Genomic DNA, 25,503 nt, shown 5'->3' on the forward strand with positions numbered 1-25,503 from the left:
TATGATCTGTCCCACCCTCCCCACAACCTCTCTAGACTCATCTGCCTTGAGCTCTTCTCAGTTTCAGTCGGCTTTGCGTTGTTTTATTCCTGTGCGTCTTTACGGAGTCTGGCCCTTCCACCTAGAATTTTTTTCCTTCCCTTCTCTTCCTCCATCCCTGACACCCACACCAGACCTCACCTTATCGAATTCCTATTCTTTCTTCAAAATGCAACTCAATTCTCATTTCACCTATAATACCTCTCTTGACTTGGCCCTCTGCCCCTCTCTGCTTCTATCCCATCTCAAGGATATTACCAGTGTCTTTTTCAGTACCTGCAATCTAGTAAGTGCCCTGTGAGTTTAGCTGAGTAAATGAGTGTGCTCAGACATCCCTTCTCTACTGAAAGGTCTTCATGTCCCACTAACGTCTCTGCCTTCTCTTTGCCTTCTTCCCTTCTTTCCCAGTCACTTCGCGAGTATCTCTTTCACTGTCAGGTGGAAATCTCTCCCTCCCACACTCCAGACTGTGCAGTTCAGTGCAGTTCAGTCGCTCAGTCGTGTCCGACTCTTTGCGACCCCATGAATCGCAGCACGCCAGGCCTCCCTGTCCATCACCAACTCCCGGAGTTCATCCAGACTCGTGTCGATCGAGTCAGTGATGCCATCCAGCCATCTCATCCTCGGTCGTCCCCTTCTCCTCCTGCCCCCAATCCCTCCCAGCATCGAAGTCTTTTCCAATGAGTCAACTCTTCGCATGAGGTGGCCAAAGTACTGGAGCTTCAGCTTTAGCATCATTCCTTCCAAAGAAATCCTAGGGTTGATCTCCTTCAGAATGGACTGGTTGGATCTCCTTGCAGTCCAAGGGACTCTCAAGAGTCTTCTCCAACACCACAGTTCAAACGCATCAATTCTTCAGTGCTCAGCTTTCTTCACAGTACAACTCTCACATCCATACATGACCACAGGAAAAACCATAGCCTTGACTAGACGGACCTTAGTCAGCAAAGTAGTGTCTCTGCTTTTGAATATACTATCTAGGTTGCTCATAACTTTTCTTCCAAGGAGTAAGCGTCTTTTAATTTCATGGCTGCAATCACCATCTGCAGTGATTTTGGAGCCCCAAAAAATAAAGTCTGACACTGTTTCCACTGTTTCCCCATCTATTTGCCATGAAGGGATGGGACGGGATGCCATGATCTTTGTTTTCTGAATGTTGAGCTTTAAGCCAACTTTTTCACTCTCCTCTTTCACTTTCATCAAGATGCTTTTTAGTTCCTCTTCACTTTCTGCCATAAGGGTGGTGTCATCTGCATATCTGAGGTTATTGATATTTCTCCCAGCAATCTTGATTCCAGCTTGTGCTTCTTCCAGTCCAGCGTTTCTCATGATGTACTCTGCATATAAGTTAAATAAGCAGGGTGACAACATACAGCCTTGACGTACTCCTTTTCCTGTTTGGAACCAGTCTGTTGTTCCATGTCCAGTTCTAACTGTTGACCTGCATACAGATTTCTCAAGAGGCAGATTAGGTGGTCTGGTATTCCCATCTCTTTCAGAATTTTCCACAGTTTATTGTGATCCACACAGTCAAAGGCTTTGCCATAGTCAATAAAGCAGAAATAGATGTTTTTCTGGAACTCTCTTGCTTTTCCATGATCCAATGGATGTTGGCAATTTGATCTCTGGTTCCTCTGCCTTTTCTAAAACCAGCTTGAACATCAGGGAGTTCACGGTTCAGGTATTGCTGAAGCCTGGCTTGGAGAATTTTTAGCATTACTTTACTAGCGTGTGAGATGAGTGCAATTGTGCAGTAGTTTGAGCATTCTTTGGCATTGCCTTTCTTTGGGATTGGAATGAAAACTGACCTTTTCCAGTCCTGTGGCCACTGCTGAGTTTTCCAAATTTGCTGGCATATTGAGTGCAGCACTTTCACAGCATCATCTTTCAGGATTTGAAACAACGCAACTGGAATTCCATCACCTCCACTAGCTTTGTTCGTAGTGATGCTTTCTAAGGCCCACTTGACTTCACATTCCAAGATATCTGGCTCTAGGTGAGTGATCACACCATCATGATTATTTGGGTCGTGAAGATCTTTTTAGTACAGTTCTTCTGTGTATTCTTGCCACCTCTTCTTAATATTTTCTGCTTCTGTTAGGTCCAGACCATTTCTGTCCTTTATCGAGCCCATTTTTGCATGAAATGTTCCCTTGGTATCTCTAATTTTCTTGAAGAGATCTCTAGTCTTTCCCATTCTGTTCTTTTCCTCTATTTCTTTGCATTGATTGCTGAAAAAGGCTTTCTTATCTCTTCTTACTATTTTTTGGAACTCTGCATTCAGATGCTTATATTTTTCCTTTTCTCCCTGGCTTTTCACTTCTCTTCTTTTCACAGCTATTTGTAAGGCTTCCCCAGACAGCCATTTTGCTTTTTGCATTTCTTTTCCATGGGGATGGTCTTGATCCCTGTCTCCTGTACAATGTACGAACCTCATTCCATAGTTCATCAGGCACTCTATCTATCAGATCTAGGCCCTTAAATCTATTTCTCACTTCCACTGTATAATCATAAGGGATTTGATTTAGGTCATACCTGAATGGTCTAGCGTTTTTCCCTGCTTTCTTCAATTTCAGTCTGAATTTGGTAATAAGGAGTTCATGATCTGAGCCACAGTCAGCTCCTGGTCTTGTTTTTGTTGACTGTACAGAGCTTCTCCATCTTTTGCTGCAGAGAATATAATCAATCTGATTTCGGTGTTGACCATCTAGTGATGTCTATGTGTGTTACTATGTCCCAAATGTTGACAGATTGAAAAATACACCCTTTTAAGTCTGCAACCCTATGAGGGGAAAAGGAAGTGTTCATATCCAATAATACCCTTGTGTGAAACCTTTTAATGGTTCCCCTAACCCTCAATATGAAATCTCAAAGCCTCTCCCACAGCTGGAGGAGTCCTGTGTGCTCTGGCATCTGCCTACCTCTCCAGCCCTGTTCCTAGCAATTTGGCCTCGCAGACTTCTGCATCCTCAAATTCACCCTACTACCTTGGGGTCTTTGCTTCTCTCCATCTATGGTGTGCAGGTTCAGCTGCCCCAGGGCATGTGGGATCTTAGTTCCCTGACCAGGGGTCGAATCTGCATCCCCTGCACCAGAAGGCAGATCCTCAACCACTGGACCACCGGGGAAGTCCCGATACTTATTCTTAAATGTGATCCAAGGACTTCCCTAGTGGTCCAGTGGCTAAGACTCCACACTCCCAATGCAGGGGACCCCAGTTTGATCCCTGATCTAAGAACTGGATCCCACATGCTACATCTAAAAGATCCCTGTGTACCACAACTAAGACCCAGTGCAACCAGACAAATTTGTTTTAGTGTGACTCAGGCTAGGCTAACCCACCCCGGTATAGAAGCCCATTGACACTACTGGACTAGTGCACACCAGCACACCAGAAAACCTGGACCCTTGGCCCAGGAAAAAGCACTGCGACCTCAACCTGTCATTCCATCTCTCTCTGAGCCTCAAATTCCCCAAGTCTCCATTTTCTCTGTTCTGTTGAATGGCAACAGAATACTTATCAAACTATCGACAGAATTGTGGATTAAGGTAACCAATATGAATGAAAGCACTTTATAAATAGGAAATTGTACAATCTCAAAGGCTGAAAAAGTTGCAAAATATCTTTTGGAAGGTAATTTTTCATAATATCAAAAGTCATAAAACTGTTCATCCTCACTGACCTAGGCATCCCACTTCAGAATACATCCTGTGACAGGGGCGCCCACACTTCATCAGTCTACCCAGAATGTTCCCATGGATGGCACACTCCTAGATCATAGACTGAAGCCTGTTTGAACTAGCATGTGGGTTAGGTACAAGTCCCATTTCCTTGCCAGTCAAGAAAACACAGCCCAGCGCAGGGTGTTATTCTGGGAATCGTTTGGATGAAGTAATGGACCAAATGCAGCATATTGCTTATTAATAAATTGTTTGCAAGTTCTGCAACCCTTCAAAACACAGCAGCATCTTGGCATTCAAGCTGAGAACTACCATTCTTTAAAAATAACTCAAAAGAATGAAAAAATGCATATACATATACATTGGGCAATAACGACAGCAATAATATCAGCTCTTTCCTATCCATTCCCTTATTGCCTCCTCATAAAAGTTCTGTGAGGTAAACAGGAGGGGTTTCTACTTCCTGGTCTCCAAGTGGAGCCATGAGTTCATATGCATGCCAAGTGGAGAGCCAGCAAGCATGAGGGATGGACCCCCCTGCTTGAGATCATATGACTTGAACCTGTAACATTTTCAGGCTGTGACTTCTTACCCATGTCGCTTCAAATCTCTAGGTCGCTTTTTACTCAAAATTCCTCCCAGTTATTGAGTGGTTTAGATGGGGTACTGGATGTGATGTACTTTGAGAGGTACACATTTGCACAAAGGTGGTATGTCTTAGCGTGCTGAGCTGGGACCACTAATTGATTATTTAAGTCCAAAAAGTGACCTTCCCTTTATCCACTCATGTTAAGCAACACCCTAAGAGTTCAGTCATCATAGTGGCCCTCCTAAGGCAAAGATAAAACATGATCATAACAAGGCAAAATAAATATTTATTAGAAATCATTACAGCATTTCTTCAATGACACTAAAATGTTCTTACTCCATTTATGACTTCTCTCTTGCACATAGAGTTTCACACACACACAACACTAAAAACAAGGATGTAAATGGAATTTGCAAAGATTAGGCACATTCAGTGAGAACAAGGTAACAATTCTGTGAGACCAAGATCACAATTAAAAAAAAAAGAAAAAGTAAATCGGTGCAGAGATCAAGTATGGCTTACAGGCCCACATGACGGTCCATCTATCTGGCCCCTACCCAGAGCCAAAGGACTTAGTCCAGCAGGCCTTGTGGAAGGAAAAGAAGGTCAGTAACACTGGGCTCCAGGGCAGGAGCCCTCTCAGAGCTTAGTGACTTCACAGTACAGCCTTGAACTCCTTCTCCCATTCCCCACCCAGGGAGGAAGGTAAGCACCTTTTTTACTCCAAACAGATATATAACTTAATTTCTAGAATAATGGATTCTTCCTGAGGCAGAATTTAGCTAAAGGAAAATTTCCAGCCACAACTATTATCTGAGCATGTGAGATTCCATTCCTGAAAAATGCTTTCCCCTTAAATTAGTGAAATGTGAATCACTTAAGATATCCTTATACACCTGTGGATTCAGTGTGGGGCGGTGTGTGTGTGTGTGTGTGTGTGTGTGTGGTTTTGTGCACATCTGTATGTACACACTTGAATTAAAAACCCATCATAGAGATCACAGGGACAATGCAGACTGCCAGTATGAATCATCTGAGCAAAAAACCTAATCCCCTGACACATGCCAACCACAAAGGCAGACTCAAGTTTACCAAAGAACTGTGCCAAAAAAATAAAACTGCACAGGAGGACATCTGTGGTCCAGAATCAGAACACTCCAGCTTCAACAGCTCTGATACAATCTCCCGCATGACTTTGAACAAGTCCACTTTTCTCTTGGAGCTTTGGTTCCGGGTGTCAAATAAGAGAAATGGTCCTTTTAAACCAATGCTCTTTGACTCATCACCTTCCTTGGAAAACCTGCCTAGGTTGAGACTGTCTAGGATAAAAGCCTTTGGGGGACACCACTGTCAAGAGGAAGATTCAGTATGGAAAATGGTCCTGCCAGCAAATTTGATCCAGATCCATAGACAGGTCTCCATATGCATAAGAAGACAAAGATCCAGTTATTGACTTCTGTCTGTCTAACCTCCCAGCTTTTGTTCAAGTGGGAAGTGAAGAGTTACACAGTTTTATCCATGCATATCCAAACCAAAACAATTCTGAATTCCCAGCTGCACAGAGTAGAGCGTGGAGCCATGTATCCAAGTTGCTGCCCTTCAAACCAAGACATCTATCTGTTCAGGATAAAGGCAAGAAGTTGATTCAAGATACAGGATGCTACTCCCCAGGCTAAAAGGAGCTTCAAGTTCATCTGATGAGGATCTTTAACAATATCCCTCATATATGCTCAACCAGCTTCTGCTTAAATATCCCCAGTATCACAACTTCCCTTCAGGTCCAGTGTTTAAAACTACACGCTTCCAATGCAGGGAGTGTGGGTTCAATCCCTGGTTGGCAGTGAAGGTGGCAAATGCTCTGGGGGTGTGGCCAAAAAAAAACCAAACATAACATCTGAAGAAGTTGCTGGACTACATTGAACCATAATCGTTTTCCCTGAAGCTTCCAACTTTGGGGCCTAGTTCTGTTCATCTGTAATACATCTGGTCCTCCTGCCTCCGTGATAATCCCTCTAAATCTTCCCTTCTGCAAGAAACATGCCTAGTCCCTTCCTCCCCTGCTCACACCTGAACCTGGTCTGACCACTACAGCTTGGAGCACTGGGCAGTTCCCGGGGTCATCTGAGAGTACAGGGGCTGCTGCAGATTGCAAGGCTGCATCTTCGACTCATCTGTCCCTGACCCAGCCCATCAGGGACACCAGGGCCAAGATTCTGCCCACCCAGGTAAGCTGGTGCACAGAGCAGCCCAGAGCAGAGAAATGGGCCAGGAGTGGACTACATGGCCCATGTTCCTTAGTTTGCTTCTAGTCAAATTAACTAACCAACAGCCAAGTTATCTAAAAGCTGAATGATTTTTTGTGTGATTTAAAATTAAAGTTCATGGTTAATATCATTACAATTTCACCTTGAAAATCCCACAGGACTGTGATGACCTAAAGGGGTGGGATGTGGGGGTGGGGGGCAGGAAGGAGGTTCAAAAAGGAGGGGATACATGTGTATTCATGGCTGAATATACATGCAACATTGTTGCACAGCAGAAACTAACACAACATTGTAATGCAACTATACTCAAAAAAAAACATTCCCACATGAATCTTTCACCAGATAACTGAGTCAGAGTGGATTTTCTGGTTGTTTAGGTTCCAATAGGACATCTCTACTAGCTCAGATGATAAAGAATGCCCCTGCAATGCAGGAGACCCAGGTTCATTCTCTGGGTCAGGAAGATCCTCTGGAGGAGGGAATGGCTACCCACTCCAATATTCTTGCCTAGAAAATCCCATGAACAGAGGAGCCTGGAGGGCTACAGTCCATGGGGTCACAGATATGGACATGACTGATGGACTAACACACTTGAGTCACCTGGAACATTTCTACTCTCTCCACTTCATCTCTGTCCCCAAACTGAGTAATTTCAGGGAAGAAAATCAGAGGATGAGAATCTAAAAATAAGCCCCACATCTTGGCTCCTCCTCAGATGCCTTCTCTGCTTCAAAATTCACAGTTAAAAAAAAATATTGAATACCATAGCATTTCAGATAGTCTGTAAAATTCCTCCAATGAAAAATACTGATGTGTAAGAGTAACCTCTGAGATTCAAGACCATATAAATAGAGCAGCTGCTATTTCTGTTTCAGACGAAGCCACTATCCCAGCTTGGAAGCCTGCACTGTGCCAGGGCTGGTACAAGGAAGCCAGCCAAGATCTTTCACCCAGATCACAGGCCCTGCCTGGCATGTCTCATGTGGTTTTAAGTATGTAAAGAAAAGCTTTTTGTCCTTGTTCTGGCCACCTTGAGGCCAAGTATATAATACTTACGTCCAACCCCCAAATCCTAAAATCTATTTCTCAGCTTTTAAAATCACACACTTCATTTGAAGTAATTTTCATTTAAAACTGAAATGTCCTTTCTCTACTGAAAAGAAAAACCCTGTGTTAATTATGCTTCTAGAATTGTCTCTCAGTTGGAGACAGTCTGAGCCTTGAGTACCAAGGCTACTTATTCCGAGGGTGTTTTCCTGCTCCCTGAAGATTCCAGAAGCTCATTCCTCCTGGCCCCAGGATACCAGGCTCAGCTCAATCCCCTATACATTCTAGGATCAGATCAAGAGGCCCTTAAATTCAGGAGATCCAGTCACAGTAGGGGAGATGGTAGAATATTAGGGCTGGGGCTAGGGGCTGTCAAGACATTGACAAGACATTGTCAAGACATTGAGAGAAGAAAGACTCCTCTCTGTGCTCCTTGGGTCCCTGTGCCTGCCCTGCCATCCTCTCTCCCAGCCAAGTCGACCTGCAGTTGGTGAACACAGGAGCTTCACCCAGGATTCAGGGCTCCTGGAACTCCCAAGCTCAGGACTGCTGGCCATAGGTCTTTACAAGCTCTTTGCCAAATAACAAACTCCAGGGTGTTTCCCACTCAGACAAAGTGACAACTGCCCCTTGGTTCAGCTACCCGCTCAGCATGAGGGTGCGTTCCTCATCTCTGCAGGTGGAGCCAGGCTCCATTGCTCTGCAAAGGACACAGCACCAAGTCCAGCACCCAGGCTCCAGCATCAGATGGCCCACACGCACGTGAGCTCTGGGTCCTGCTTTTACACTGAAGTTTCCGGAAATTCATCTATTTCCTCAAATGCGTTGAGGGTGGTTTTGCTGTTGCTCCTGGAAGTATCTTGGATTTTGTTGAAATCTGCTTTAAAGACAAAACACTAGTTTACAAATACAGCACTCTGCAAGTTGTGCCTCCAGGTACGTCTTGGCCCACCACTCGACTTTCAGAAATGTTTCCAACTCAGGTTATAAAATGATAGAGCTGGAAGGGATTAGTTCAACCCTCCTCCCCCACTTTACTGATGGGGAAAATCAGGGTCCCCCGGGGTCACAAGGTCAGGCAGGAGTGGGCATCATGCTTTCTGACAGCAGTGGTACCTGTCCGTCTCCCGGGCCCCGGATCTTCATTGAGGAAGGAGACATGAGTTTTCCATTCAGTCCACTTCACCTCGTTGATCCTGAGGGTGTGATAATCATTCTCACTATTCCCCAAGCGCACTTCATGAAATACAAACAAATATACTAGCACCGCATTTGGGGTGTCGTCCACGGGGATCGGGAACACCCCTGACTCATGTGTCCATAGCAGTGTTACTGGGGCTTGAAACCTGCCAAGCGCACATCTTCCCAGGCCTCCAGGATCAGTCTCCTCCCAGGATATGGGACCCAGGAGCTCCAAGAGACATAAGTGGTCCCCTGTGAACCCACACAGGGGAGACAGAAGGACAAAGGGTGCCAGGCTGGCATATCTCTTCTAAGGCAGGTACTGGGCGGGGAGGAGCCAAAGAGGCACCTCCAGAAGGGCAGAGTCCCCTCCTCTCCCTTCTGAGGCTCAGGAAGCCTGTCCCAGGGCCAGCGACCCCAAGCAAGCAAACTCCACCTTCTGAGGAGGCGGAACAAACCATGGCCACGGTCAGACAAGCAAATGGCAGCGCCGCTTCGCGAACATTCACACCGCGTGTCTCTTCACCCACCCAAAGAGCACCAGCAAAGCGCCCTCCTCCCTCTGTTACCGCAAACACAGCCGGAAATCGTCTTCTGCCACTTTACACAGCTCCCCCATCCGGAATCTGCTCCTCAGCCATTCTGGTAATATTTTCTCAAACTCCAAGATGGTTCTGGCTCTCTGGAAACACAAAGGAGCTTAAGTGTGTCACTGAGAAGCCAGCACCAAGGTGCCCCATGAGTGTGGGTGTACCCACACACGTACACACACAAACAAGAACTCGCACACACAAGAACACACACACAGACACCACTAAACAGCCCACTCCACCTGCACAGAATGCTTACTTAATGCATAGATCCTGAGTATCTGGCTAACCTACAGAATTCAAAAACCCAGGGTCTTCCTCGATGATCCAGTGGTTAAGACTTCACCTTTCAATGCAGGGGGTGTGGGTTTGATCCCTGGTTGGGGAGTTAAGATCCCACAGGCCTCAAGGCCAAAAAAAACCCACATAATACAGAAGCAATATTGTAATAAATTCAACAAAGACTTTAAAAAAATGAAAGAAAAGAAAGCCCAGTAAGTTTGGGAAAGGTGTTAAAATTATTTTAAACATAGCATAAACTATGTTTATGGGAGTCCAGAGTTTCCTAACTGAAAGGTAGGATTCTGAGCTCCTATGGTGAAAGGAGGTTCAGACATCACACAGTCCTATTCCATCTCAGGCTGGGAATCCCCTCAGCAATTTTCCCAACCATAATTTGTCTAGTCTCCCCTGAATGTTATTGACAATCCATTAAGAAGGCCCTAACAATTAGTAACTTCCTTGTATCAGATCAAAGCTTTTCTCCCTCTTGTTCCCCATGTGTCCCATTTCTGCCTCTGGGATCACAGAAGAAAGCTGCTCCCTCTTTCCCAAGTAGCTCTGCAAGAAGGAATTCTCACCTTCTTCAACCCAGTTTCAACACCGTCTGTTGTGAGGCATGGTTGCCAGGCCTGTCCCATGCCTGGGCCATTCTGTGGGTTAGTGTCCCCAGTGTGGAAGGCCCACAGCATATAAGGAGCATTGGAGGGAAGCAGAATTGTCACCTCCATTGTCCTATACCCTATACTCCTCTTAATGCAACCTAAGGTCACACTTCAGCACCCACATATCACATCACTGACTCTAAGCAGAGCACAGCCATAAGCCTGAGTACCTCTCACACATGCCATTGTCCAGCCACACTCCCTGGACCCTTTACTCCAGGAACCTACCTTCCTCTGGCCAAGCACAGGGAGCTTATGCAGGTTTCCAGGCCCCAGCCTAGATCCACAGGTTCTGTGTGCTGAACTGAGTCCCCATGACAGGAGCCCCCCAACTGCCCAGAGGGGACTCTGCCAGGCTCACCTGTAGGCGCCAGATGCGCTCGCTCTCCTTGGAAACGTTCTCCACCGTCTCCCCCATCAGGGCTATGAGCATGTTGAGAAGGAGGACGAAGGTGAGGATGACGTAGGTGATGAGCAGGAACAGGAAGAGGATGGGGTACTTGGAGTTCTGCTGGATGTTCAGGTCGCCCAGGCCTATGGTGAGCTTGAAGAGTTCCAGCACCGCGTCACTGAAGCTGCCGTAGGAGCTGCAGTTCTCATGGTTCTGGGGGCACTTCTCGATCAGCGAGGCCAGAGCTGTGAGGACATAACAGGGTGTTGTCTGCAGCCTCTCTGTCCGGTTAATTACTCAGTGAACTCGTGCGTACCTGCACGTACACATATGCACACACACACACTGCTGTCTTCTTCTCTCTGGTTATTGAAATCACGTCTCTAGCCTCAGTTCCTCCGGAAGCCTCATCAGGCTGGTGTTCTGCCTTGACTGACTGCAGAAAGACCTTTCTGCCTAACAAAGCCCAAATTCTTCTCTCCCTTCGCTAGCCCACTGTTCAGCCCTTGACCAATCAAGGGTTTGCAGAGTTGAAAATTATAATCTATAATCTGTGTGTCCCTGGCTCCTCAACCAGGCTTGGAGCTCCCAACTTCCAGTAGCCTGGGTTGTCTCTCCCAAGACCGGCAGGTCCTGAGTCTCCTTCTAATGCTGTGTGGCATGATCTCTGGTCACAGCCTGAGGCTCTTTCTTCTTTTCTTCCCAATGCACTACAGCAGTGGCTCATGACTTAATGAATAGTGGATGGATGGATGATCAAATTAATCAGTGAGGAAATGGGTGGATGAATAAATAAGCAAGTGAAGGAGCAAATGAATAAGCAAACTGTGACCCAGAAAATGCACCAGACAGATGGAATCAGCTGCCTAGTTTCAAATGCCAGTGATAACTGGGGAAAAGAACTGGCTTGGGAAAACAAAATCATATCTTTTTAGGCAGAGGTTAGAAGCAAAATCAGGTTGTGCTTTTCCCTCTGTTGTAAACAGGGAGGTTTTTAAGAGGGTTTCCCATCCCTGGTCCCCAACAGACCAGAGGCTCTCACAGATATATCTGAAGCAATCTATGACAGTAACATGACGTGGAGGGCCAAAGGAGGCTACCTGGATGCATTATTCTACTCCTATCTTTCAAAGACTGTCAATCACATTTCTGCAAACTTTAGCTTCCCTATCTGTCAGTTTGGGCCAAAAACACCTGCCAAACCTATCCGAAGCTGCAAGGGACACATATGATGGATGTGAAGGTGGGGGCAATACCACATAGTGTGGCCAGATAAAAGCGACCTGGTCAAATCCTGGCGTCTCTAAGCCTCAGTTCTCTTACGAGCAGAGATGATGATGACTCCTGCCTTGGCCAATACATTGTGAGAAGTAAAGAGATAATCACTGTTTTTGTTGTTGTTTTTTTGAAGCAAGGAATCCAACTTTACTTGGAAAGCTAGGCGTCCTAGAAGATGGCAGGCTAGTGCCCCAGCGTATCATCTTATCTGGGTCTGAATGCCAGTTTCTTTTATAGACAGAGAAGAGTAGGAGGTGAGGAAAGTGAAAGTGAAAGTGACGTCGCTCAGTCATGTCCGACTCTTTGCGACCCCATGGACTGTAGCCTACCAGGCTCCTCTATCCATGGGATTCTCCAGGCAAGGGTACTGGAGCGGGCTGCCATTTCCTTCTCCAGGGAGATAATCATTGTTATTGTTGCTCAGTTGCTAAGTTGTATCTGACTCTTTGTAACCCCATGAACTGCAGCATGCCAGGCTTCCTTCACTATCTCCTGGAGTTTGCTCAAACTCATGTCCATTGAGTCAGTGATGTTATCTAAGCATCTTATCCTCTGCCTCCCACTTCTCCTCTTGCCCTCAATCTTTCCCAGCACCAGGGTCTTTTCCAGTGAGCTGGCTCTTCCCATAGACAATCACTGGGAAATGCTGATCACGGCGAGCATTCCACTGGTGACCGATACAATTGTTGCTGAGGCTCCTGCATGCTGTCATGTTAACGTCTATATAAAGGGCTTTACAAATGTGGCAGTTGCTATTATTTGTAAATCATTTACCTACTCCAAATCCAAGTAAGAACACGATGTATACAAACAAGAACTTCAGAACATCATGCAAAATGACCTACAAAGAAAGAAACACGATTCAAGGGTAACGTTTGAGCATATATTCGCTATAGATTGAGCTCCTGCTTCCCACTATCTCTCAGGTTTGCACGCCAACCATGCCCTCATTCACTCGGGCCACTCTTCCGTGACCCTCCCCGGATCCTCCTGACGCTCCCTCCACAGCTCAGCACTGGGCCCACCTGTTCCAGAAAGACTCTTCTATTCGTCCTCTCCACCCTCCTCCCTCCTAGAACGCAGTCTGTTTCTGTCCTTGCTGATACAGGCTGCACATCAGCCCCCCTCCACATAGAATCTCGCACCAGGAATCCTCACTCTTCCTGGAAGTGGCCGTGTGCTGGGGTCTGCTCACACCAGCTCACAAGAGCTGACTATCACACTCTCGTGAATTTCCTGAGCTGGCTGCTAAACCAGCCATGACTAAGAATTGGATTGTGTAAACATAATTAAATAAATTACATTAGAAACAAAGATAATAAGTAGTCAAAACATCACTTCCAAATGACGTTACTACATTTTACAATTATTTAGGCTTTTTTTTTTTTTTTCTTTTTTGGCCACTCCATGTGGCTTGCAGGATCTTAGTTTCTAGATCAGAGACTGAAATCGCATCCTCCGTAGTGAAAGCCCAGAGTGCTAACCACTGGACTGCCAGGGAAGTCCTAACAATTACCTAGAATTTTAAGGCTATTTACAGCTATTGTAGCCATATGTTGGAAACACTATACAATGATGCTTTAGTGTGCATCCTTGCCCGAATCTGTACTCATGTTGGTAACTGGAAATCAGCCATGGTGGGTGATTTACGCCATAGAAACTGGTGAAAACTACAAGTCAAAGATTGTTGATTGTCTAGACCTGGACCTAAGACAATGATGGAAGAAATGTTAAGGCAGATAAAACTTTTAAAATATACCCTATCTGTGGCTGTTATGTTGTGAATAGTACAAAAACATTGATGAAATATTCTTCTAGTATTTGAAAACTATTATTCAATTCAGCACATAAGTGTCTCAGCATCATTGGCAAACAAATTCAGTTTCAACACGTCTTCATTGTTTCCTTTTCATCTTACTCCTTAAAGCAAAGGAACGGACTTCCCCGGTGGTACAGTGGATAGGAGTCCACCCGCCCATGCAGAGGACACAGGTTCGATCCCTGATCCTGGAAGATCCCACATGCCGTGGAGCAACTAAGCCCGTGCGACCAAACTACTGGGCCCATGCTCCAGAGCCCACGAGCCACAACTGCTGAGCCCACATACCGCAACCACTGACGCTTGCATGCCCTAGAGCTGGTGCTCCACAAGAAAAGCCACCGCAATGAGGAACCTCACACCAAACTAGAGAGTAGCTCCCGCTTGCTGCAACTAGAGAAAGTCCATGCGCGGCAACAAAGACCCAGGGTAGCCCCCCAAAAATATTTTAGTTAATTATTTATTTTTTAAAAGCAAAGGAAAATTTCAGGCAACATTTATATTGGCACAATGTTCACTTGTCAATTGCAACCATAGGTTGGCAACAGATACAAGTTAAACCAAAATCAACAAATTATTTGGTGAGACTCAACTAGCCATGCGGAATTTACAACAAAAAAGTATTGCATATTTTATTATTATTTGTAACTTGCAGGCTACACCGTCCTTTATATGGTAAACATCTATAATAAGCATATCTACATGTATATATAATACATGCATATGTTTCCTCCAAGACCCTGAGCGAGGGCAAAGGGAAACCAAGACATTTGAGAGAAACAGCAGTGGCCTGTCCCTTGGGTGAGTCTCTTTTCCTCTCCAGACCTCAGTTTCCCCATCTGAAGAGTGGGCCTTCTCTGAGGGGCCCCTCCCTGCCCATCTCTGATGCTCAGCATCCCCAACGCACCTTCTGGATCATGACGCTGTACATGCCCATGGACTGGAACCCCCGTGTGTAGTAGAGCATGTTCGCCCAGCCCAGGGCCATGGCCAGCACGAGGCAGGCGAGGTACTCTTTGTAGGCAAACAAGTACAAGAAGACAGACAGTATCACAAGCACAGCTTGGGCAAAACTGTTCAGGAGACACAGGAAACAAGGGCCTTACTTACTTCTCCTCGGCATCAGGGCAGAGATGTCCAAACCCTCCAACCTCCCTTAAACCCTGTTCAATGACCCTGGTGGGTGGTACTGAAGAGATAGCCGAGACTGCCCTAGACATGCTGAATCACGTCTAAAACCCAGCCTTGCGGACTGCATCGCCAGATGCAAGTCAGGGCTGGTTGCAGTTGACAAGGACTTTTTAAAGATAGAGTTCCCCAGGGCCCAATAGATTTTGGTTCAGATGGCCCAGGGTGCTTGCCAGGAGGCTGGATGTTTTTTAAATCACCCATGTGATTTGTGATTCCCACAGAGATTGAGGAACTCTGGAGTAGACGAAGGATGCAGTGAAAGATTCCATCTTTAATCAAAATGACAAAGCTGACAACATGTATACTCAAACCTCAATCATAACAGAAGTCCCCCATAACCTTCTTTGAGAAGCCTTTTAAATAACTACAAGACATGCCATGTAATAGATATGCTAAAAGGAGATTGCACACCAATGCAAATGTACCTAACAATATTGAACTTAAAAATGGTTAAGGTGGTTTAACTTTCATGTTACATGCATTAAACCACAATTTTAAAAATTTAAAGTACAATATACACCAAACATCCAAGATCAAAACCCACTCCTAAACATTGTCATCAGTTAGGCAGACATCTGGATAGAAACCCTCTCTTGCTTAGAGCATCATGCAGTCTCCGCGATTATGAAATACCTAACTAGTTAAAGTTGGGACACAGTCAACCTCGATTTTGTGCAGTGAAAAGCAAACATTTGGGTGATCAATGTATTTGGCGCTGAAGTGAGGGAGCATTTTAAACACCTTCCTCCACACGAAGAAAACAACAGAGAAGCAGACGAGCAGGACAAGGCCTTTCATCCGCACCAAAGCCAGTGGCGGTGCAAATGGGTCTTTCTCTGGGATCGTCACACTTTCTTGAAGGTGCCAGGCTCACAAGTGACTTGCACCATGGGCAGGACTGCACCTGGCCTACTCATTCACTGCAGTGTCGGGGAGCCCCACCCGCCCACAGGGATGGAGAACTCAGTTCATACTTCTGGAAGGCACATGCCTACTTAATAAGACAGCTATTAATAAACAGGTATTTGGAAATATCAGGTCAAGATTCAAGGTGCTATAGACCCACCCAAAGGCTCAGAAGAGGGACTTTGGTGGGGTCCACAGAACCCTGGAGCCCAAAGTGCTTCACCCCAAGCCGCAGATCCTGTTCCTTTCATGCGGCCACGATGCTGAATCAGCCTTCTGTTGTTTAGAGACAGGGTTACGTAATCCTCTGATATCAGCTGCACATGACTTCATTCAGAGAAGCTGCTGAGCTGGGCTTTCTGACTGGGGCCTACAGTAGCTGATCCCAGACTAGCTTGCGGTGAGGATGACTGGGACACTGGGCTGGCTTCGACATGCCCGTAGCTCCACGTGACTCAGTGATTCACTTCCCTCCTCTGTGCCTCAGTTTCATGAGATCAGACACGGTGACTTCTCAAGTCCCTTCCAGCCCTGATCTGCCAGGGTCCAAGACGGCAGCTGGGAGGAACTGGCCTGGAATGTCCCTTCGTTAAAACGTGAACATGCTTTCTCTATGCTGCCTGCCGCCCAGGGCTCTGAGGCAGGGTGTAGTCAGTTCTCCCTGCGGCCAGATGGTGGGCACTGTCCCAGTGTTTTCCGGCCCTCCCCTCTGTGCCTCTCTCAACAGAAGGGAGAGAGGAGGTCCCTGGCCACGCGCCTTGGCGTAAGGACTGGGACAGGGTGACACAGAGGGTGGCCACTGCAGAGGGACATAGCAGCCCCATACAGGACCTCGGCCCTGACTGTGAGGTGGCGACCAGGGCAACAGACCCACTTACAAGACAAAGTGAAACCAGGCATCCGAGAGAATGGACTGCAGATCTGACGGTCTCAGCAGGAAGATTGCGATGCCCTGCGGCCAGAAAGGAAAGAAAAGCTGCCCCCTCTCTGTGCCCCTCTCTGGAGGACTTGGGGAAGGGGGCGTCTCCCCAGGACTGAGACTCAGGAACCAGGGGAACGTGTGAAGGCCCAACCAGAGTCCAAGTGAGGGCTATGGAAACGGACTGGTGCCTGGTGGGACAGAGACAACCCCAGGGTAAGAGTGGATGGTCCCCCCAATCTCCTCACATCTCTGATTTTCATCTCCATCCTCACTCCAGAACCCACAAAGCAGCCGGGCCACACAGCTGCCTGCCATTCCCCAAATATGGCCAGGCCTCCCAGCCTCTGAGCCTTTGTACACTGCTCCTCTGACCTGCCCTGTAATATCTTCTCCCCAGTGTCCTCATGCCAACCCCACCCTGCCACAGTTAGTGACATCTCTACCTTCCAGCTTTCCTAACCTCCCCCTATCCCCAAATAAAAGTCACCTCTCTTCTGAACATGGGTCTGACCCCAACATCAGGCCCTTTTCACAGTCTATCTTACAGTCTTGATATCTGTGTCCATGTGAAATTCCTACCAGACTATGACCTCAAAGAGGCCAGATTCCCTCCATCCCTATCAGCTCCCCCAGGGCCCCACAGGTTGAAGGTGTTCAGAATATACCTGCTGAATCATCAGTTGGATGGATGAATGGATCAAATGACAAACAGATGGAAAGAGAGTTGGATGAAGGACGGAAGGGCAATAGGTGGGTGTCTGAATGGATGGATAAGCAGTTGGGTGGATGAGAGATGGCAGGTGATTGGGTGGATGGATGGAGGGAGGGGAAGATGGGAGGGACACTGAGTGGCTGGGAGTGCATTTAAATGGCAGAGAGATGGACAGATGTATGGAGGGATGGTACATGAAGTAGGAAGGATAAGCCTGCTTATTTATGTAAGTCTAAAATTAAAGAGGAAATGAGTCCCCACAGTCCCCCAGCAGTAGTAGCAGACAGAGCTTGCTGCCCTGCCGCCTGCGTCTCAGGCCAGACCAGGAGGGCTCAGTGACCCACTCACCTCTTTCACAGAAATGAACATGGCCCAGATGAGCACAAACATCCTTCCTAAGAGCTGCAGCCACCCCATCTTGTGCGTGAGGGCCAAGGGGTGCGGCAGGGCCTATGGAGGAAGGGAGAGGAATGGATAGGTGTAGGGTGCGGAGTGAGGAAGGCAGGGGTAGCGCCCCCTCTGGGGCGACCATGCACATACGCATGCCGGGCCCTCGAGCTGGACCAGAGGCCAGCATGAAGCCCGTTCTCTGTAAGGGCCAGTGCAGGAAGGGCAGCCCCCGGCCCCTGCCTACCCCACCCGCAGGGGGAACCCAGAGGGCAAGAGGCATGATTCAATCCATGCTAACAACTTCCTCCTCCCTCTTGGCACCTGTCTGTCCCATCTGTATCCAGACACTCACAGGGCCCCACCACACAGTCAAAGCCCAGACTCTGTGTCTCACGTGACTGGACAGGAAACTGAGTCCCAGATTGGTGGGAAAGCTTCTCCAAGTGGCCTCCACCTTCTCGCATTTCCTCCCACAGTCAAAACACCCAAACAGCTCCAGATCAAGACCTGGAGCCTGGGCAGGGCCTGGGGCTCCTAATTCCCTGAGCCCCCCTCAGCAGGGGTCCGCGTGGGACTAAGCACCTGGGGTTGAGCTCCACTCAGGGCTGGAGACATATTCCGTGTCCAAGACACTGACACGTGTCAGTGACAATCGGGGGACCCCACGCAAGTCTCTTGGCTTCTCTGGGCCTCAGTTTCCCCATATGCACGTGGGGTGGATCCCATCTCCTGCAGCTCTAACCACCTCATCCCCCACGTCAAGGGGCCCAACGTGCCTCCTCCTCCCGGGGGCGGTAGTAAGAGACGAGGGTCAGGGTGACGTTGTAGAAGAAATAGAAGCAGAAGGACAGGAAGAACATGTACTTGGCGAACTTCTTCCACTTCATATGCAGCAGCGTGTGCAGGGGCTCCAGGGTCAACATCTCATGCCGGTTCTGGGGAGAGAACAGCACCGGTCACCATGGAGATGAGAGGGAGGGAGGGACCATTTTCAAAGGGCCCTCATTTCAAAGGGAACTCTGAGTCAGCAGTGCCCCGGCAGAAGGGGCCAATGAACTGGTTTGGCTGGAAATGTTGGGAGGGTAATTTCCAGCTCCTGAGGCCCCAGTGCAACCAGGCGCAGCCAAACACCACAGGAGCCTGGTGCTTTTGGCAAGAGGATCTGATGCACGGTGGGGAGTGAGGGCTAGAAGTGGGGCCAGGGCCACGACTGGGGTTCTGGCCCCTCCTGGGCCCCCCTTCACTGTGTGACCCTTGGAAAACCCTTGACCCTTTCTGGGCCTCATTGTCCTCTTCCATAAAACTGATTGCAATCCCTGCCCTACCAGTCAGGCTGCTGTGAGAGGCCAGGGAGACCCCAAGCAAGGCAGGCTCTGGGCGGCACGAGTCTTGGTAAAATATAAAAGATGTGTTGCCTTTGTTCCCCCAAGAGCCAAAAACTTCCCACTGCTGATCCTTTCTTTTCTCCTTCAGCTTCACTGACCTCCCCACCTCGCCTCCTCCAGAAAGACCTCCCTGATTGCTCCAACTGCACACTCCCTGACCCCCATTTGAGGCCAGGTTTGGGGAAGAGGGGATTCTAAGCTCAGCCATAAGGAACCAGTAAGAGGAGTTGGGGGAAAACAAGATGGAGAAGATCTACACCCCCATCCCCACCCTGCCCAGGGTTACAGGGCCAGGAACCCCTCCACAGGGTCAGCTGCGAACAGGTGTCCCCAGCACCTGCCCCACCCACTGAGGCTAAGGAACGGGGGTGGCAGACACATCCAGCAAGTAGAATGGGGTCTCCCAGGGCCCCTGGCCTGACGCGCAGCCTGCTGCCTCCTGTCTTCCCCCAGCCCAGCCGGGAGACCCACGTCGATGTTGGTGTTGTAGACGATGATCTCCAGCACCGAGTTGTCGGTCGTGGTGTCCACGTTGGTGAGGTCATACAGCGAGGATGACACGGGCCCGTACGCCCAGTCAGTGAACTTCCTGGACAGGCTCCGAAGCCGCTTGTCCTTGATCTCACGGCTGAGGATGTACTTCAGGATCTGGGAACAGGAAGAGGAACAACTGTCAGCCAGTGGACAGGGCCCAGGGCCAGCACAGCTTGGCCCTCCACGCCCACAACAGACAGGGCCTGGGAAGGGTCTCCCACGAGAGCCTGGCCGAGCGCCTGCTGCTGTGACCCCTGGGCCCCGCTTTATCTGTGGAATGAGCACAAAGCTTGCTGACCTGCGCGTTGCACCAGAGACTGCAAATGCCAGAGACAAAGGGGTGAAGGCCCTCTGCATTCTTCAGAGAGCTGCACAATCAGCTCACAGATCCTTCCACCAGCTGGGGAGTCTGTTCAGGGAAGAATCTAGGAACTGACCATTTTGAGAAGTAATTTCTATTTGACCTGAGCTTGAGTTAGAAGTTTCTCCAGCTTTCACATCACATTCTCAGTCAAGACCCTGCCAGTTGAGGCTCACTGCCCTGGCCAGTCAGGGAATGGTGCAAGACACCAGCCTTGGGAATTCCTGGGCAATCTAGTGTTTAAGACTCTGAGCTTCCAACACAGGGGCATGGGTTTGATCCCTGGTCAGGGAACTAAGATCCCACATGCCGCATGGGGCAGTCAAAAGAAGATTAAAAAATTAAATTTTTTTGAAAAATTAAGAAGCGCCAGGGCTTCCCTGGTGGTTCAGACAGTAAAAGAATCTGCCTGCAATCCAGGAGGTTCAATCCCTGGGTCAGGAAGATCCCCCAAAGAAGGGTATGGCTGCCCACACCAGTATTCTTGCCTGGAGAATTCCATGGACAGAGAGCCTGGTGGGCTACAGTCCACAGGGTTGCAGAGTCAGATATGACTGAGCAACTAACACACCAGAAGCCACCAGGCTTTTTCGGAGAGATTCGTGAAACCTAGGTCAGCTAGCCTCGCTCTCTGCTGAATGTTAGAGTTACTAGGTCAATTTAAAATTCCCACACCACTGACTAATTCAATCCAGATCTCTGAGGATGGGGACACCCAGTCATCTGCATGTTGTAAAGCTTCCTGGGTGGCCCCAAACTGCAAGGGAGATGGAGAGTTTACTAGTTCCCCAAAGCAAGCCCTGGGGACCACAAGATGTGGCAGGACTTCCTGGGGCACCAACCCAAGGCCCAGGAAGAGAGTCCTGATGGGGAATACAATGTCAGGGCCTTGATCTCACGTGACCCAATGGGATTCCCACATCATCTCACACGAGAGCCTAGTCACTACAGACAAGGCAGGGAGCTTCTGGGGATAGGGCACGTCTCCCCTTCCTGCACCCCAGCCTAGAAGAATCCAAGGACAGGGACTGTGTCCTAAGCATGTCCTAAGCATCTCTATTCCCAGCAGTGACCAACTTGAGCAGCATCCAGAAAGACATCCAAAGAACAGTAAGTGAAGGAGAGAAGGGGAGTGGGAAGGGTGCGGGGGACCCCCCCAAGACTGACAGGAGTGTTTGGGGTACAGGGAGGGCATATTTTCCTTCAGGGAACCAGGGGGTCATGAAGCCAGGCTGCATGCAGGAAGCTTCATCTTGGGCTCCCCAGGGACTTCATATGCCACAGTGGTCCTTGGAGAAAGTTCCAACTTGGCAACCACAATCTGACCCTCCTCAAAGCCCCCAGGAAAACTGTGTTCTTGGGGTGGGCAGGAGACCGGGGAGGCAGGCATACACACAATTGCTCCTTTATCCAAGCTGTTCTTCCTCCCCTCTCCTCCCGCAGAGAATGAAAAGGTCCCTTGTGGGCACCAGCCCTGAGCACTGGGACGGAACCCAAGGCCCTCGGGGCAGCGCCTCCCTCAGCAGCAGCCCTGAGGCTGGTACAGCTCTGCCACCAGGGCTGCTCAACAGCCTCTCCCCCACCGCACCCCCACCCCCATGCAGCACCCCCTTGCAGCCTCCCCAGAGCCTTGACCCCTCCCAGGGCTCAAGATGCGAAGGCAGAAGAGGCTCTGCTGTGACCCCAGCCCCAACCTGAGTCCTACCCTTGAAATCAGACCAAGCCACGGCTCCAGCTACTTGGAGAGACGAAAGCCCTCCCCAGCTGAGTCTTCACCAAGGCTCCCAGTTAATCTGAGTTCCTTGGTCCTCATCTCAAGGGCGCAAACGGCCACCAGCCACTGCGTCCTCCGCTGGGGACTTAGCTCCATGTTTCAACCTGACAGACAGGCTGGGGTCTCCCGAGAGTCCGGGGGCAGCAGCGCATTGGCTCTGTATCCAGAGCAGACATTCTGGGCCTCCTGTCCTCACAAAAGGCTGAAGGCTCCGAGGGTCAGACACTCAGCCTCCGCGTGAGTGCCTCGCCACCCAGGAATCCTCAGCCACAGAGCTCACATCACCGCAGCCCTGAGGCTCCTCCACCCTGGCCCAGGCGACGGGGAGACAGAAACCCAGAGTGTCAGGGCCTGAAGTCCTGAGGGTGGGCCCACGAGCTGCCTGGCCAAGGCTCTGTGTGCTTAGCCACTCAGAAGAGCCCCCATGGGGGCGCACCTGGAGCCCTCCCGCCTGCCCCCACCTCGCCCACCTCGGCCTTGCCCATCTTGGCGGCCAGCTGCAGGGGCGTGAGGCCGTCGTTGTTGCGCGTGGTCTCCAGCTCCCAGGTGCCGCTCCTCAGCAGGATCATGTCATACATGCGCTTGACGAAGTCGTTCTGCGTCTTGAAGTCCTCGGCCACGGTCACCAGGGCGTGGAGGATGTTGTTTCCCCGCGAGTCCTGCGAGGTGATGTCCGTCTGCTCGTTCTCCATCAGCATCTGCACAATCTCGGGCTGGTTGGTACAGGCTGCCAGGGCCAGGGGTGTCTCACCTAGGGGAGGGGGGCACAGGGGCTCGGTTCTCTCCCAGGCCAGAGCTTGACTTGGATCCTAGTCAAGATCTAAGATCCAGACTTTTGATCACCAAGGTCTAGGACTGGGGCTTCTCCTGACCATCTCAGTGGGAGTGGGAGACTAACATTGGATCATTGCTTCAACCTCCGAATGGGTCTCCCTGCTACCACCCTGGCCCTCCAACCCTATCCTCAGCACAGCAGCCAGACTGCTCCTGTTAACACAAAAGGCTCACCTCACCCACAACAAAAGCTCAGGTTCCAACAACAGCTTACAAGGCTCTTCTGACATCATCTCCTCCACTCCCTCCCTACTCACTCCCCTCCAGCCACAAAGGCCTCTTCCTTTCCCCACCCCGCTCCCCAGCACACACAGGTGTTTTTCTACCTCAGGGCCTTTGCACATTCTGTTCCCTCTGCCAGGTGTGCTGTTCCTTCTGCTGAATCACTTCCTCCCTCACTACCTCTAAGTCTTTGCTCAAACAGCACCTGTTCAACGAATCACCCTAACTGCCCTGTTTAAAATTGAAACCCACTGCCTTCCTGCCCCGGAACTCCTGATCGCCTTCCCTTGCTTTGCTTTGCTATGCTGTGCTCAGTCGTGTCCAACTCTTCTAGACTGCATGGACTGTAGCCCGCCAGGTTCCTCTGTCCATAGGATTCTCCAGGCAAGAATACTGGAGTGGGTTGCCATGTCCTCCTCCAGGGGATCTTCTCCAGGGATTGAACCTGCATCTCCTGCGTTGGCAGGTGGATTCTTTACCACTGAGCCACCTGGGAAGCCCTCCCCTTGCTTTACTTTTTTTTTCAACAGCACTTACTATTTTCTAACCTACTACATAATATTCTTAGTTATCATGTTTATTATTGATGGTCTCTCTTCCATCTAGAATGGAAGTTCCATGAGGGTAGAGATCTTGGTTCTGTTCACAGATATATTTCAAATACCTAGAACAATGCCTGGTAGTAAATGACAAATGTTTATTGAGAAAAGAGAAGGCAAGTGACTCACAGATGGTGACACAGCAAAGCGGGGGACAGAATCAGGGCTGGACATGGGGTCTCATGCTGTTTCCCTGCCAGTCTCCATCCTGTCTCCTCTCCTCATCCCACCTGACAAAGGTTTCCTAGCCAGGTCTGACCAGAGGCTGCCCAGACCCATCTAGTCCTGTAGGCTAACTAGTCCTGCAGGTTAAAAACAGTAATAATAACAAAAAACACCCAGAAGAGAAAACCAGATCCATGGCGATCAATCAGGGCCTTCTAGGAAGAGGAGTTAACTACAAAGTTGTGCTTGGAAATTTTTTGGTGGGATGAAACTCTTTGTTCCCTGTCCTGATCACAGCGGTGGTTACACAACTGTATGCGTTTGTGGAAATGAACAGGACTCTACATTAAAATGAGTAACTTCATTGTATCTAAATTACATATATTAAATTTTTTATTTTTCATATGGGATAAGGCTTCCTTGATGGCCCAGATGGTAGAGAATCTGCCTGCAATGCCAGAGACCCAGGTTCCATCCCTGGGCTGGGAAGATCCCTTGGAGAAGGGAATGGCTACTCACTCCAGTATTTTTGCCTAAAGAATTCCATGGACAGAGGAGCCTGGCGGGCTACAGTCCATGGGTCGCAGAGGGTTGAACACAACTGAACGGCTTAACACAACACAGCCTAACCCCAATTGTTTTTGGACTCCCTAGAGTGTCAGCCAGGGAATTTTCATCTTCTCACTTTTTCCTCCCTGTTGCAGTCCTGAGAGGCACTAGACACAGGGAACAGAGGCCAGACCTGGTAGCCTGAACGCCTACATTAGCTCCTTGCTACACTGGGACATTCCATTTCCCTTCGCAGAACCTGTCTCCTCTCCCATCAACTAGGGTTTAAACTGGCTTCTCTCCTTGCCCTCCCTCCCGGTCCTGGTTCCCTGCAGAGGGCTGCTCGGGGGCCTATGTCCCCTCTAAGAACCCCCAGGGGACACTTCTGGAAATCAGGCTCCCCCATCTTCCCCACGACCCCGCTGCTTCCTCCCTGGTCCAGCCTGGTGGTCCCATTTGGATATATCAGCCCCTGCCGCCTCCCTGGTCACAGCTCTGTCCTCCAGGGTTCTCCCACAAAACCCAGCAGGCAGAGGCTGGCAGTGGGGTCTCCAGCCCTCAGTCTGCTAGCGCCTTTCTCAGGGGAGGAGCCGAGCCCCGCCCTCCGCCCCCTCCCGGACCCCGGACCCCGGACCCCGGACCCCGGACCCCAACCTGGGCGGGGGCGCACCCACCGAAGTAGAAGCCTTCGTGCTGGTACTTGGGGTTGAAGAAGACCCCCTTGGCGTGGGCGTTGACGTCCGCCCCAGCCGCGATGAGCACCGCGGTGATATCTCCTTGCCGCCGCTCGATGGCGATGTTGAGCGCCGTCTGCCCTGTGGACCGGACCGGGTGGGTGAGGGGCGCTCAGCGGCTGGGACCCGGGGTGGCGTTCCCCTCTCTAGCCTCTGTACCCTCCATGGACCATGGAGAAATACTAGCTGCCTGTCTGGTCGGCGTCGCCCAGCTACCAAGAGTCCCAGCTTCATTCTTTGCTTCATTCACTCTTGCCTGGAAGCAAGGATTATCCTTGGAGCATCTGCTCTGTGCTCCACTGGGGACACAACAGCACAGGGCTATAGCTTTAATTCTTGTCCTCTGGAAGCTCACAGTCTCCCTGAAAATTTAGTGCTACGATGGGGGCTGTGGTACCCAG

The 25,503-nt window shown here is 49.4% G+C and overlaps 1 protein-coding gene across 3 annotated transcripts in view; it reads right to left on the minus strand.

The window, feature by feature from the left end:
* Positions 1-4,575: 4,575 nt before the first annotated feature.
* The window catches only part of TRPV3 (transient receptor potential cation channel subfamily V member 3), a 34,027-nt gene continuing 13,099 nt past the window's right edge, over positions 4,576-25,503 (minus strand). For 2 of the 3 annotated variants that reach the window (XM_042255523.1, XM_027975121.2), the window contains exons 7-18: positions 25,043-25,183; positions 22,470-22,750; positions 19,802-19,978; positions 18,722-18,880; positions 17,904-18,005; positions 16,800-16,873; positions 14,732-14,897; positions 12,780-12,846; positions 10,698-10,972; positions 9,372-9,484; positions 8,737-8,816; positions 4,576-8,500 (exon numbers count right to left, since the gene is read on the minus strand). In XM_042255523.1, coding sequence (XP_042111457.1) covers positions 8,403-8,500; positions 8,737-8,816; positions 9,372-9,484; positions 10,698-10,972; positions 12,780-12,846; positions 14,732-14,897; positions 16,800-16,873; positions 17,904-18,005; positions 18,722-18,880; positions 19,802-19,978; positions 22,470-22,750; positions 25,043-25,183 — 1,733 coding nt within the window. In that variant the 3' untranslated portion in view covers positions 4,576-8,402. The remainder of the gene's footprint in view (positions 8,501-8,736; positions 8,817-9,371; positions 9,485-10,697; positions 10,973-12,779; positions 12,847-14,731; positions 14,898-16,799; positions 16,874-17,903; positions 18,006-18,721; positions 18,881-19,801; positions 19,979-22,469; positions 22,751-25,042; positions 25,184-25,503) is intronic. The other variant, XM_042255524.1, reaches the window with a different exon arrangement.

The sequence above is a fragment of the Ovis aries genome, chromosome 11, assembly GCF_016772045.2.
Source record: "Ovis aries strain OAR_USU_Benz2616 breed Rambouillet chromosome 11, ARS-UI_Ramb_v3.0, whole genome shotgun sequence".
Lineage (NCBI taxonomy): Eukaryota > Metazoa > Chordata > Mammalia > Artiodactyla > Bovidae > Ovis > Ovis aries.